Source organism: Lissotriton vulgaris, chromosome 1_1 (assembly GCF_964263255.1).
Source record: "Lissotriton vulgaris chromosome 1_1, aLisVul1.2, whole genome shotgun sequence".
Lineage (NCBI taxonomy): Eukaryota > Metazoa > Chordata > Amphibia > Caudata > Salamandridae > Lissotriton > Lissotriton vulgaris.
Genome location: NC_141685.1, coordinates 819,812,155 through 819,824,349, shown reverse-complemented (window position 1 = coordinate 819,824,349; position 12,195 = coordinate 819,812,155). Strand labels below are relative to the sequence as shown.

The 12,195-nt window shown below is 48.3% G+C and overlaps 1 protein-coding gene across 1 annotated transcript in view; it reads left to right on the top strand.

Moving 5' to 3' along the window:
* Positions 1-9,671, top strand: part of TRMT1L (tRNA methyltransferase 1L) — a 540,757-nt gene extending 531,086 nt beyond the window's left edge. The window contains exons 17-18 of the mRNA XM_086957219.1: positions 7,581-7,707; positions 7,794-9,671. Coding sequence (XP_086813345.1) covers positions 7,581-7,707; positions 7,794-8,094 — 428 coding nt within the window. The 3' untranslated portion in view covers positions 8,095-9,671. The remainder of the gene's footprint in view (positions 1-7,580; positions 7,708-7,793) is intronic.
* The last annotated feature ends 2,524 nt before the right edge of the window (positions 9,672-12,195 follow it).

Sequence of the window (12,195 nt, the reverse complement as noted above, 5' to 3'; positions counted from 1 at the left end):
GAGTCTGGTTATCCAGGCCTCTAACTCCCAGACTGCATTCCCGACGGCTCCCCCGATCGGGAATCCAAGAGGTACGAGGCCTATGGCAAGAAGGTATTCTCGTCCCTTAGCTTGGGACTGCGGTCTTCCAACACCGCATGCCTCTTGGGCCGTTACACCCACTCTCTGTGGGAATCGGTGGCGGAAGTGCTGCCAGAGTGTCCGTTGGAGGTACGGGCCAAACTCTGCCAAGCCCTAGTGGAGGGCCGGGACGCAGCAAAGTATTCAATCAGGTGCGGACTGGATACTACTGACTCGCTGGGCAGAGCGATGGCTACGACGGTGGCGATACGACGCCACGCCTGGCTGAGATCCACCAACTTCTCGGCAGACGTCCAAAAAACACTCATGGACATGCCGTTTGATGGCCGTCGCCTCTTTGGCGACAAGGCAGACCACGCGCTTGAGCGCTTTAAGGACTCCAGGGCTACGGCCAAGTCCTTGGGCCTCTCGGCCCCGCGCCAGCAAATGGGTGCCTTTCGCTCCTTTCGTGGCCAAGGAAGGGGCGCCCCCACACGTGCCGCCAGCCACTCGCCGCAAACTGTCGTCCAGCGCGGCGGCGGCCGTGGAAATTGCCGTGGAGGCGGTCGGGGAAACAAGCGGAGCCAGTCCACACCTGCCCCCGCAGCATCCGCCTCTAAACCCTCCTAGTCAGTGCTTTTCGGCCCATGTGACGCCAGTGGGAGGCAGGGTTCGCCATCACCACTCTCACTGGCGCACAGTCACTTCGGACAGGTGGGTGCTGCAGATCGTCCGAAGGGGCTACTCCCTCCCCTTCGAGACGACCCCTCAAGCCATGCCACCGCAACACCACCGCGTATCGGGGGATCACTTGCGGCTCCTGCAGGAGGAAGTTTCGGCCCTCTTGGCCAAGGGGGCCATCGAGCGCGTTCCTGGGCCAGAAGTAGGTCGTGGTTGCTACTCCCACTACTTCCTGGTACCCAAGAAGGGCAAAGGGGGCCTACGCCCTATCTTGGATCTGAGGAACGTCAACGGCTTCCTCCGGAAGGAGAAGTTCAAAATGCTGACACTGGCTCAGGTCTTGGCTGCCCTAGACCCAGGAGACTGGATGGTAGCGTTGGACTTGCAGGACGCGTATTTCCACATCCCCGTCCTGCCGGCCCACCGGCGTTACCTGCGGTTCACGGTAGGCAACGAGCACTTTCAGTTTACTGTGCTCCCCTTCGGCCTTACCAGCGCCCCACGGGTGTTCACGAAGGTGATGGCGGTGGTCGCAGCTCACCTGCGCAGGTAAGGGGTATCAGTCTTTCCCTACCTAGACGACTGGTTGTTGGAGGCGGGCTCGCCCCAGGCAGTCGTCAGCCACCTCCAGACTACGGCGGATCTCCTGCACCTGCTGGGATTTTCCATCAATGTGCCGAAGTCACACCTGTGCCCCTCTCAGAAGCTCCTTTTCATCGGAGCGGTTCTCGACTCGGCGCAGTTTCGGGTTTACCCGCCCGAACAGCGGGTCCAGCATATACAGGCTCTGATTCCGATCTTCCGGCCGTTTTCCCGGGTTTCGGTCAGGTTGACGCTGCGGCTTCTGGGGCTTATGGCCTCCTGCATCCTTCTGGTGCATCACGCACGGTGGGGGATGCGGGCTCTGCAGTGGGACATGAAGTTTCAGTGGGCCCAGCACCGGGGCAACCTGTCCGACCATGTCCTGGTCTCGGAGGGCACTGCGAGACAGCTGCAGTGGTGGCTCACGGACCGCGATTGGGTCAACGGCAGATCCCTCTCCCTTCCCAAACTGGAGCACGTAGTTGTGACGGACGCGTCCCTCCAGGGCTGGGGAGGCCACTTGGGAGAGGCGGAGATCAGAGGACTCTGGTCTCCGGCGGAGTCCCGGCTCCATATCAATCTGTTGGAGCTGCGGGCGATTCGTCTAGCACTGAAAGCATTCCTCCTGTCTGTCCGAGGGAGTGCAGTGCAGGTGTTCACGGACAACACCACCGCCATGTGGTACTGCAACAAACAGGGTGGAGTGGGGTCGTGGACCCTTTGCCAGGAGGCTCTGCGTCTCTGGCAATGGCTGGAACATCAGGGCGTGACTCTGGGGGTTCAACACCTGGCAGGTTCTCTGAACGCCAGGGCGACGAACTCAGCCGTCGGTGCTCGATGGATCACGAATGGCGTCTGAACTCGGACGTGGCGCAAGGCCTCTTTCTGCGATGGGGAGAGCCTTGGTTAGATCTATTCGCCACCGAAGAGAACGCGCAATGTCATCAGTTCTGCGCGTTGGAATTTCCAAGGCGGCACTCGCTCAGAGACGCTTCTCGTCGCGAGTGGAGCTGCGGTCTGTTGTACGCCTTTCCGCCTATACCTCTTCTGCCCAGAGTGCTGAAGAAGATCAAGCACGACCGGGCACAAGTCATCCTTGTGGCTCCGGACTGGGCACGAAGGTACTGGTATCCCGAGCTACTCACTATGTCAGTCGATCCCCCGGTTCGTCTGCCTCTTCAGGAGGACCTTCTGTCGCAGCAGCAGGGGACGGTCCTCCACCCGAACCTGTCCAGTCTCCACCTCCATGCTTGGAGATTGAGCGGCGACAGTTGTGGCCATTTGACTTGCCTCCTGAGGTTTGCAACATCATTCTGGCAGCCAGGCGTCCCTCCACAAAGACGGTATACGCCTGCAGGTGGAACAGATTTGTGTCATGGTGCACAGCAAAGGCTGTGGATCCCCTCAATGCCCCTCTCTCTGAGGTTCTTCTCTTCCTTCTTTATCTTGCCCAGCAGGGCTCTGCTCTGGGCACTATCAAGGGCTATCTTTCGGCTCTTTCGGCCTTTCTGAGGCTGCCTGACCAACCTTCTTTGTTCAAGTCCCCTATCGTAAATCGATTCCTGAAGGGCATCACTCATACCTTCCCTCCTGTTCCCTTCGTGATGCCTCAGTGGGACTTGAACCTGGTTCTAACATTTCTGATGTGCGCTCCCTTTGAGCCACTTCACAACTGCCCTCTTCGCCTTCTTTCTTTGAAGACTGCCTTCCTGGTAGCCATCACCTCTGCCAGGAGAGTGAGTGAGCTCCAGGCTCTATCTTGCAAGCCTCCTTTCCTTTCAGTCCATCCGGACAAGGTTGTTTTGAGGACTAGGCCCTCCTTCTTGCCTAAGGTGGTCACGGCCTTCCACATTGGGCAGTCCATCACATTGCCCACCTTCTTTCCGCCTCCGCACCCCTCGAGAGAGGAGGAGAGGCTCCACCGTCTGGACCCAAAACGTGCGCTCTCGTTCTATCTAGATCGCACACGCCAGTTCCGGGTGGATGATCAACTCTTTGTTGGGTATGCGGGCGCTAAGAAAGGGAAAGCGGTGCACAAACGGACCATCTCTCGATGGATTATCATGTGCATCCAGGCGTGTTACTCCTTGGCTAAGAAGGAACCCCCTGTTGGGCTGAGGGCTCATTCCACTCGAGCCACGGCCACTACAACTGCCTTGGGCCGAGGTGTGCCCTCGCAGGACATTTGCCAGGCAGCTACGTGGGCCTCGTTGCACACGTTTGCACGGCACTACTGCCTGGACAGTCAAGTCCGGAGGGACGGCTACTTCGGCCGTTCCATTCTCCAGGACTTTCTGGTGTAAATATTGGTTCGCAGACCCACCACCACGGGGATGGTATTGCTGGGGTATCTATTCTAAGGTAAGGAATCTATCACTAACGTGTCTCTTTCAGATGCACAAGTTACTACTTGTGTAACGATATATCTGTAAGAGACATTAGTTAGTGATAGATTCCTTACCGACCCACCCATCCTCCCCGTTCTGCGAACCGATATCTAGGGTTAAGGTCATCCCCTTTCAGGGCCCTAGTTTTTTGGCACCAGTGTCGGTTTTTGTCATGGCTCTGCGCTTCTGGCGCGGAAAAGCTGTGGCTAAGAACTGACGTCAGCACGCGGAGGCGGCGTCTAAGTACTCCGACGACGTCATCACAGCGCCCACGACGCCGACGACGGACGCGGAGCCGCAGACGACGCCTACCGACGCGCAAGGGTACTGCTACGCAAAACTTTCCGGATCCAGTCTGACGCCTGGGGATATTCTAAGGTAAGGAATCTAATACGGACTAATGTCTCTTACAGATATATCGTTACACAAGTAGTAACTTGTGCCTCACGTGCGGTCGGCGGTGGATTATGTGGCAAGAGCGGCGAGTCCCTCTTTACACAGAATCCTGCTTCTCACATGTGCAGCAGGCAGTGGATTATGTGGCAAGAGCGGCGAGTCCATCTGTGCACAGAATCCTGCTTCTCACATGTGCGGCAGCACGGTAATCCTTGTCTACCATCAGCACTGTTGTCTGTTTTTGTTTACAACCTGCACTGTAATCCTTGCTTACAAATAGCATGTGGAATCTATCTCTGTTTAAAACAGCACTGCAGCCTGTCTCTGCTCACATACAGCACACTCAGTTTGTCTGCTTACGAACAGCACTGTACTTTGTCTCTGCTTGCACTGTAATACCTTCTAACAAAACGGCAGCTTCTCTTGCTCTCTTTGGCAGCATCACTTTCTACAGCCTTCTCTCTCTGCAGCAATCTCTCGCTCTCTCTACAGCAATCTCTGTGACGCACTTTTATGGCAGTATCTCTCTGTTGCCGCATTTGTTTCTCCCCAGCGGTCTCTCTCTCTCGCGGTCTCTATCTCTCTCTGTCGCTCTCTCTCTCATGCTTTCTCTCTCAGGCTGTCTCTCTCTTTAGTGCGCTCTCTCTCTCTCTCTCTCTCACGCAGTCTCTCTCTCTTTCTCTCTGCCGGTCTCTCTCTCTCTCTCTCTCTCTCTCTCTCTCTCTCTCTCTCTCTCTCTCTCTGGCGGTATCCCTCTCTGCAGCGGGCTCTCTTTCTTGCCCCTCTCGTTATTGTCCAGTACTTAATATTAATAATTATTTTGAATACAATGTAATGAAAAAGGCAAATATTTAAAAAGATATTGCAAAACACTAAAAAAGAGCGCAAAAACCCTAAAAAGCTGAAGTGACTTTTTCTGTTTTTGAGGAAAGGTGGGATGGGTTGGAAATAGCTCAGTGAGTTTATCGCTTGCTGCAGTGGGCAACTTGCAGCCTGCAGGTCCCAAGTTTGTACCCACAAGGCCGACGGATGCTTTACTCCTCCTGAGTCGATGAAAAGAGCACTGCTTCGATGGGCTATTACATATCTTACAGCACCATAAAGCTGCAACGTTATCAGAAAGCACGGTGTACAATACAAAATTTTGGCATCGTGTATTGTAATTATTGTATTGAAAGGCAGACAGGGACAGGGTCCACGCTTTACTCCCCACTGATTGAGTCTCATCTGTGGGCATTGTGGCCTGTTATTGCCCGGGTGAGGCTGGTGCACCAGGAGGTCACAGACTAATGCAACTCCTCTTAGAGAAGAAGACATATGTGTGACTTGGCAGGGTTCTGTGGTTGTCTGCCCTCCGTGCTGTTGTACTTTCAGTGGGTGTGTGCATCCTGCAGATTTCTACCTCCTGTGTCTTCTGTGGGTGTTTGCCCACTGTCTTCTGTGGGTGTATATATATGGGTGACCCATCTGCTTCCTTTGTGTGTATTCTCTCTCCATTCCATGTGGGAGTATACCCTAAGCATCTCTTGTGGGTATGTACGTCTGTTTCCTGTGTGTGCCTGTACTCTGGTTGTATATGCTCAGTGTCCTGTATGGGTGCATGTGTTCTGTATTCTGTGTGTATACCCTCTGTGTCCTCTGTGGGTGTATAGCCTCTCCATCCTAAATCAGCCTAAACCTTCTGCACCCTCTGTGTGTGTGCCTTCTGTTTCTTCTGTGTGCCTGCACACTCTGCAGTTGTGTATGTTTTGTGTCTTGTGTGGGTGCATGCCTTCTGTATCCACTGTGTGTACAGCCTCTGAAACCTCTATGGACATAGACCCTCTCTCTCTCCTCTGTTGGCATATGCACTCAGTATCCACTGTGTGCATGTGCGTATCCTCTGTGTTTTAGGTATCTATGTACCCTCTGTATCTTCAGGAGCCACACATTTTGTGTCCACTTTGGCGTTATAGCCGCTTTTTGCTCTGTTGGTTACTACGAACTCTTTACTTTGTAGGTGTGTACCTTCTGCATCCTCTGTGTGTATACCTGATCTATTCTGTGTGTGTGTATGTACGCTCTGTCTCTTCTGTGTATGCGTACCTTATGTAATATGTGTGGGTGTGACAGATGTGCAACGCCAATAGCTTAAACTTTCAGTAATGCGAGACCTATTGCATTGCAAATGCTCGTTGACTGTGGCATTTAGTTTTTTCTGGTTTCCGGAGTCTAGGCACTATACCACTGCTGACCAGTGCTAAAGTGCAAGAGCTCCTTGTGCAAATCGGATTGGTGGTTGATTTATTCATGATTAGCATATCTGATTTGCTGGTAAGTCCTTAGTATAGTGCACTGCATGTGACCAGTGCCTGAAATTCAAATGCTACTACCGGGTCTGCAGCACTGATTTTGCCACCCACATGTGTAGTCCTGCAAACTTGTTTGGGGCCTGCCGCTGCAGTCTCTGCAGTTTTTGAACTGTCATGTCAGCCTGGCTAGTGCAACCACTTGCCAGACCCAAATCCTTCCTTTTTACTACAGGTAAGGCACCCCTTAAGTCAGCCCTAGGTAGCCCCTTGGTCAGAGTGCAGTGTATTTAAAAGCAGGACACGCACTGTGGTATTTTACATGTCTTAAAAGTGTAATCTTGCCAATTTTGTTTTTCACAATTACCTGAACTATCTCACCCATATGTTATCATTGGAACTGCCTTGTAACCTCTTACACGAGTAACTTTCGATTAGGAAGAGATAGAGATTTGGAGTCCCTGAACTCACTGAAATGTACACCTTTTAGATAAAATGGTTTTTAAATTGCAGGTTTGAAAATGCTACTCTTTGAAAATGGGTATTTTTCTTTCTTTACCATTCTGTGCCTCTTCCTACCGGCCCACTCGTGGAATCCATGTCTGAGAGAGGGTGAATGTTGGGCGTTTGTACATTCACTCTAGACAGTCACACAAAGGAATCTGAGGGGTGCCCTGCATATCCTGATGACCCATCAGCAGGCTGATGGGTATTTTTGAGCTAAAGTACTGGGTGTCACTGACACCTGATACAAAGTTTACGCATTTTTCAAAAGTTGCTATGTTGGATAATCTATGCAAAACGTAGCCTGGTGGGAATGTCCTTACAAAAAAGTTTTTTTGGGGGTGAAAGAATATACGTGCATATACTTCTTTCTGGAGAATTACCCACTGAGAATGTTTTTGTTGATTTTTTTGTTATACAAAGCCTGCTTTTGCAGTACTGTCTCCCACTGTGGTTTTGAACTTTGCAGTTTTCGTCATGATCTCAGTTTTTAAACAAGCTTCTTCAAGTTTGTAGGCGAAAAAGGGTTCTCACCCCTGGTCTGTTTGTGTTTAGTTATATCGTTATATAGTATTGGGGAAAAATAACGCTAACCGTAAAAAGACCTAGTTCGCATTTATTTTTCATTGTGGCTGTTAATTTGAACTTTTCTTTGATACTGTTGACATTTTTTATGTTTTAGGCAAGAGGAAAAATATTGAAATCTTTAAATCAGGGACAAAACGTCAGAAGTTTGAAGCACGTACCGAGCACCCCTGCTTTTACTACAGCATCCACAGACACAGCATTCGAGGAATGAACTCACCAAAGTAAGGACGCCACACAAATTTTAAACCAGTCTTCCTACTTTTAGGCAGAGTCAATGAAAAAAAATTCCATTTGTTTTTTGTTGCAGATTGAACAAGTTTTTGCAGTATCTGACGCAAGCTGGATTTCTTGTTAGCCGCACTCATTTTGATCCTTTAGGGGTTCGCACAAACGCAACCCTTGCAAAGTTCAAGTCTGTCTTGGAGCTGCATAGCTCTACGGCAAATACGCCTGTGGCTGGAATTCAGGCTACTGAAGAAACACAACCTGCAGAAGACCTGGTGGAGTGCGATGCTATACAAAAGGCTGAGTCTGTGGTGGAGTGCGATGCTGAACAAAATTCAGAGTTTGCGGATAACCAGTTTTTGGATGATATACAGTCGTTTTGAGACCCTTTTGGCCTGTCTTTAGTTTCACTGCTTTACCTGTTAAACCTTGAGTTTGGGTTATCAGTCTCAAGAAGTTGCAGCAGTTCATGCTTTTTGTTACCGTCAAAAACCCAAAAGGACAGTTCAGTATCTCATCAAATCCCTCCTTTGATTTTAGCAGCGGAGAGAGTCATCTTATCTGTGGTTTCTCTGCAACTACATTTTAGGGTTGTATATATATATGATGGCTAGCAAGTGCAGACCTCTTGTCCCGCTAGTTTTCCGAAATCTCTTATGTGCCACATGGGACTGTCAATAATGCATGTGTTCTTTAAAGATTCAGGCAGACACGACTATACTTTCCAAGAATGGTCCTTCAGCTTTTTGTGGTGTGTAGATCTAGTACAGTGAAAGTATCTTTAATGAAAAAGCTAATAAACACTGGCACAACATCCCAGAAGTGTGATCGAGTTGATGGGAAAAAAAGAGTCCCAAAGAAGGTTTAACTTGGGAAAAGTGATACCTCAAATACATTCTCTGCCAAGGACTGTGGATTGCTATTCTGGAATGATAAGTTTAAACTTCGAATTAGAGACTTGTCCTCACACAGCTAATTTTCAAGACCTGTTTTGAATCGAAAATTCATGTAAATTCAAGGTTAAGGCTTTCCCTCCTCTCCAAAGCCGCATGCTGCTCGTAGGTAACTTTACTGAGCAGCAGTAAAAGTCTCTGGTCCTCGACATGTGCATCACAAAATGTAGGGATGAATAAGTGTCCGGAAACAGGCAGTAGTAAGAGAAAAGGAGAACGCGAAGGCAGTTTGTCCAGGAGATTGGAGAGGCGAGTATGGTTTGTGCACATAAATCGACAAGTAGGCTTTCCTAGCTTAAGAATTCAACAATTAACTCTTTCTGTATCAAACATCAACTACAAGCTGAATGCAAAGTAAGCATTTATCAGTAACATCGATGTATCACTCAGCCAGACATTAAAAAAACAACCAACCTTCAACCTATGCATTTAGGGTTATTTAGATATATATTTTTTGTATTCTTTCAGAACAGAGGTTTTTTCCTTACCACAACATTCCGTTCCCGTGGCACTGCCATATTCGGTTATCTTCCAGTAGTCAAAAAAGTTTTTTAGGCATTCCATTTGAAAATTATTAAGGAGGAAACACAATTCCGACCTCTTTGGGCGATTGTCTTGCTTGTAATGAAAACCCCATACAGGATTACAAATAATATTAATACGGCAAACATGTGAGCGCGTGTATGTCAGCCACAGTTCAAACTGCTTTTCATTGCAGTACATATGGGCCCATCTGAAGTTTATAAAATACAGGTTTCAGACCAATGTAATGTAGGTTTTTAAAGTTTTTTATTTTTATTTTATTTGCTTTTCAGTTATTGAAACAGATTATTAGCTGGGGCGATTTCCACAGCAACATGGTGCAGAGGTATAATGGATGAAAACACAGAACCAGTTTACCATTTTTAATGAATTTAACACTTTGTTGGTATTATTATTCTGTGGTCTAGTTTGCATTTGAAGGACTTTCTGATACCCACTTAAAATAAAGCTTTTTAACAGCCTCACTTTTCTGTCCTTGCTGTTGTGGATTTATGTATACAATGTTTCCTTCGTGAATTAAATACTTTAAGCATATAGTTGTTTAGGCAGTTCCCAATTAAAGTCTGTTTTTTCATTTGAGTGAAGATTTTAAGAATGCTTTAGATGCTGGTAAAGCTACTTTTGCTTTTATAAATGAATTGAAGATGAGAACCCTTGGCTACTGTGTGTCTTTTTAAATCTCTTAAGTCGTGGATTAGTTAGTTTTATTGCAGATGTCTAAACTTGCTACTGTTTATATTTCAGGAACAGATTGCAACAACTATTTAGTTTCAAGCTTATGATCTGTAAAACACCAATATGTAATAGGAGCTGAAAGCTCCACCTCACAAAACAGTTGCTTGGTTAGAAATATCCCATGCTCTGCCTGTACCCTTATTTTTTGTTTTATATTGTTAAATGAAGAGATATTGCTAAACCTATCCCTGGCATGCATTTTAATGTTTGGAATGGTGGCCTTCCAAGGCAGCGTGGTCTAGCCTTATAACCACCCTCTTCCTGTGCCTCTTCTGCTCAGCATTCCTCCTTGAATTAGTAAGGCAGAGTAGGTGAATCTGTAAATTCTTTTTAGATCGAAGCCGATCAGACAGTGCTAATCCTCTCAAATAATAGGTGGGGCATAGAGCCATCACTCCCTCACACTGACATCAGTTCCTTTCTTTTCATGCCACAGACCCGAATCCAAAGCTACCTTTCATCTCTTTAAGACCGTTTTTTTTATATACATTTTTCGGTGTCAAGGTAATTTTCACCTCCCAATGTAAAAGGTTTCAAACCCTGTAAGGACTTTCGCAAAGAAAGGTCTGACAGATCCTCATCAATTTTTCCCGTAGTGCCTTGAGTCGAGTCACAACTCTTCGGCCTTCAATGACTGTGCATAGATAAACCCGAAGGCCATACAAGGCCACAAGGGGAAGCTATATGTCGCCAAGCATCAGCAGACTCCATTTAGTGAATGTCCAGGTTCAAGGGTCGGTCTCAGTCCTGCTGTAGAAGTCATAGGAATCGATCCAGAGGTCGCTCATCATTGCGATCCAAATCTTTAAGTGCGAGAAATAAACATAAAAGTCCAAGTGGGATGTGTCCCCTTTCTGCCACTCTCATATTCGTGACAAGGCGCAAGGGCACACCATCCCTTTCAATCTCTTTCCCGAAGCCGGTTGATGTCGGAGCCCATCCTGCAACTACTACCAGCACAACTCGAGTTTCCGGGGCCATCTGTGACACCACCGCAGATTGAAGAGTTCCACAATGCCATGCTGTGACTCTTCAGATCAGTTCTGGTTCCATCTAGTGCACCTGCGAGCCCCAAGGAGCCGACATGCCCTACATCTGGTATACTGCCAGCAGGTTTGCCCTTGGCACCAGTTGGACCCTCTGAACCCATCACCGGACCTTCTCCAGCACCCATACTGGCTCCGACTCTGGTTCCATGAGCCACAGCAGTTCTCAGAACGCCAAGCTGATGCAGACTCCATTGACGTTGGAATACGAGGTGCTCAATGTGCTCTCCGATTCCAAGTAGGCGCCGCTATGACAAAGGCTGAATAGGTTTCCCAAAGCTTAGCCTTCTGCCTCAGACCCGCTTAGTGTCCCTCCTTCACAAGGCAGGTCCCATGTGTTATATTCCATGGTCGTGACAGATTGACTACAATGCAGGTCATGAAATTGGCCAACACTACCATATACTGACCCAGATCATGCAGAATGATTGTGATGCTGCCAAATTTGCAATCCGCTGCGGTCTGGCCACCATGGGCGTCATCAGGCAAGCAATTTGCTCTAGCATTGCCGCTTGGCTACGGTCTGCAGGCTTTTTATGTGATGTCCAGTCATCCCTTGTGGGCATGCCCTTTGAAGGGGACCAGGCTTCTGGGGGACAAGACAGTCCTCTCTTGTGCTTCAGAGAGGGGAGGGCCACAGTGTCCTTCATGGACCTCTATCTGCTATGCCACACCAACGGCATAAATCTTCTCTTTTTCCGGCTTTAGCAGAGGCGCCTTATACAGACAGCCACTTCAACTTCATCAAGGTGCTCAGCCTAATCTGATAGACATCTAGCTGCAGATTCCTTTCCTTAGAATTTCCCAGGTGTGAGAAGTTGGCCTGATATATGATGCTCACTAGTTCTAGTGATCACCTTGTATCAGTCCAAACAACCCTTATGGTGATTGGTTGTAAGTCAACCTTATAGACCAGCTATCCTACTGGTAGCATGGACAAAGCAGTCTTAGGCTAAACTCTATTGGCATGTGAAGCCAGCTGTTTAACCACATATAACCCCTTGAATACCAAGTGAAAGGACACCACACAGGTTGTTATGAAAATAAACAAGTATTTATTAACTAACATACACCTCTGAACTCTTTATGAGGTCAGAGGGCTAAGCACATGACAAACTCTTAGGAAAAATACGTTTAAGTTGCACGATTTACAATGGTGCCCTAGGGGCACGACAAACCATATACTAAGTAAGTGGAATGTGAAAGT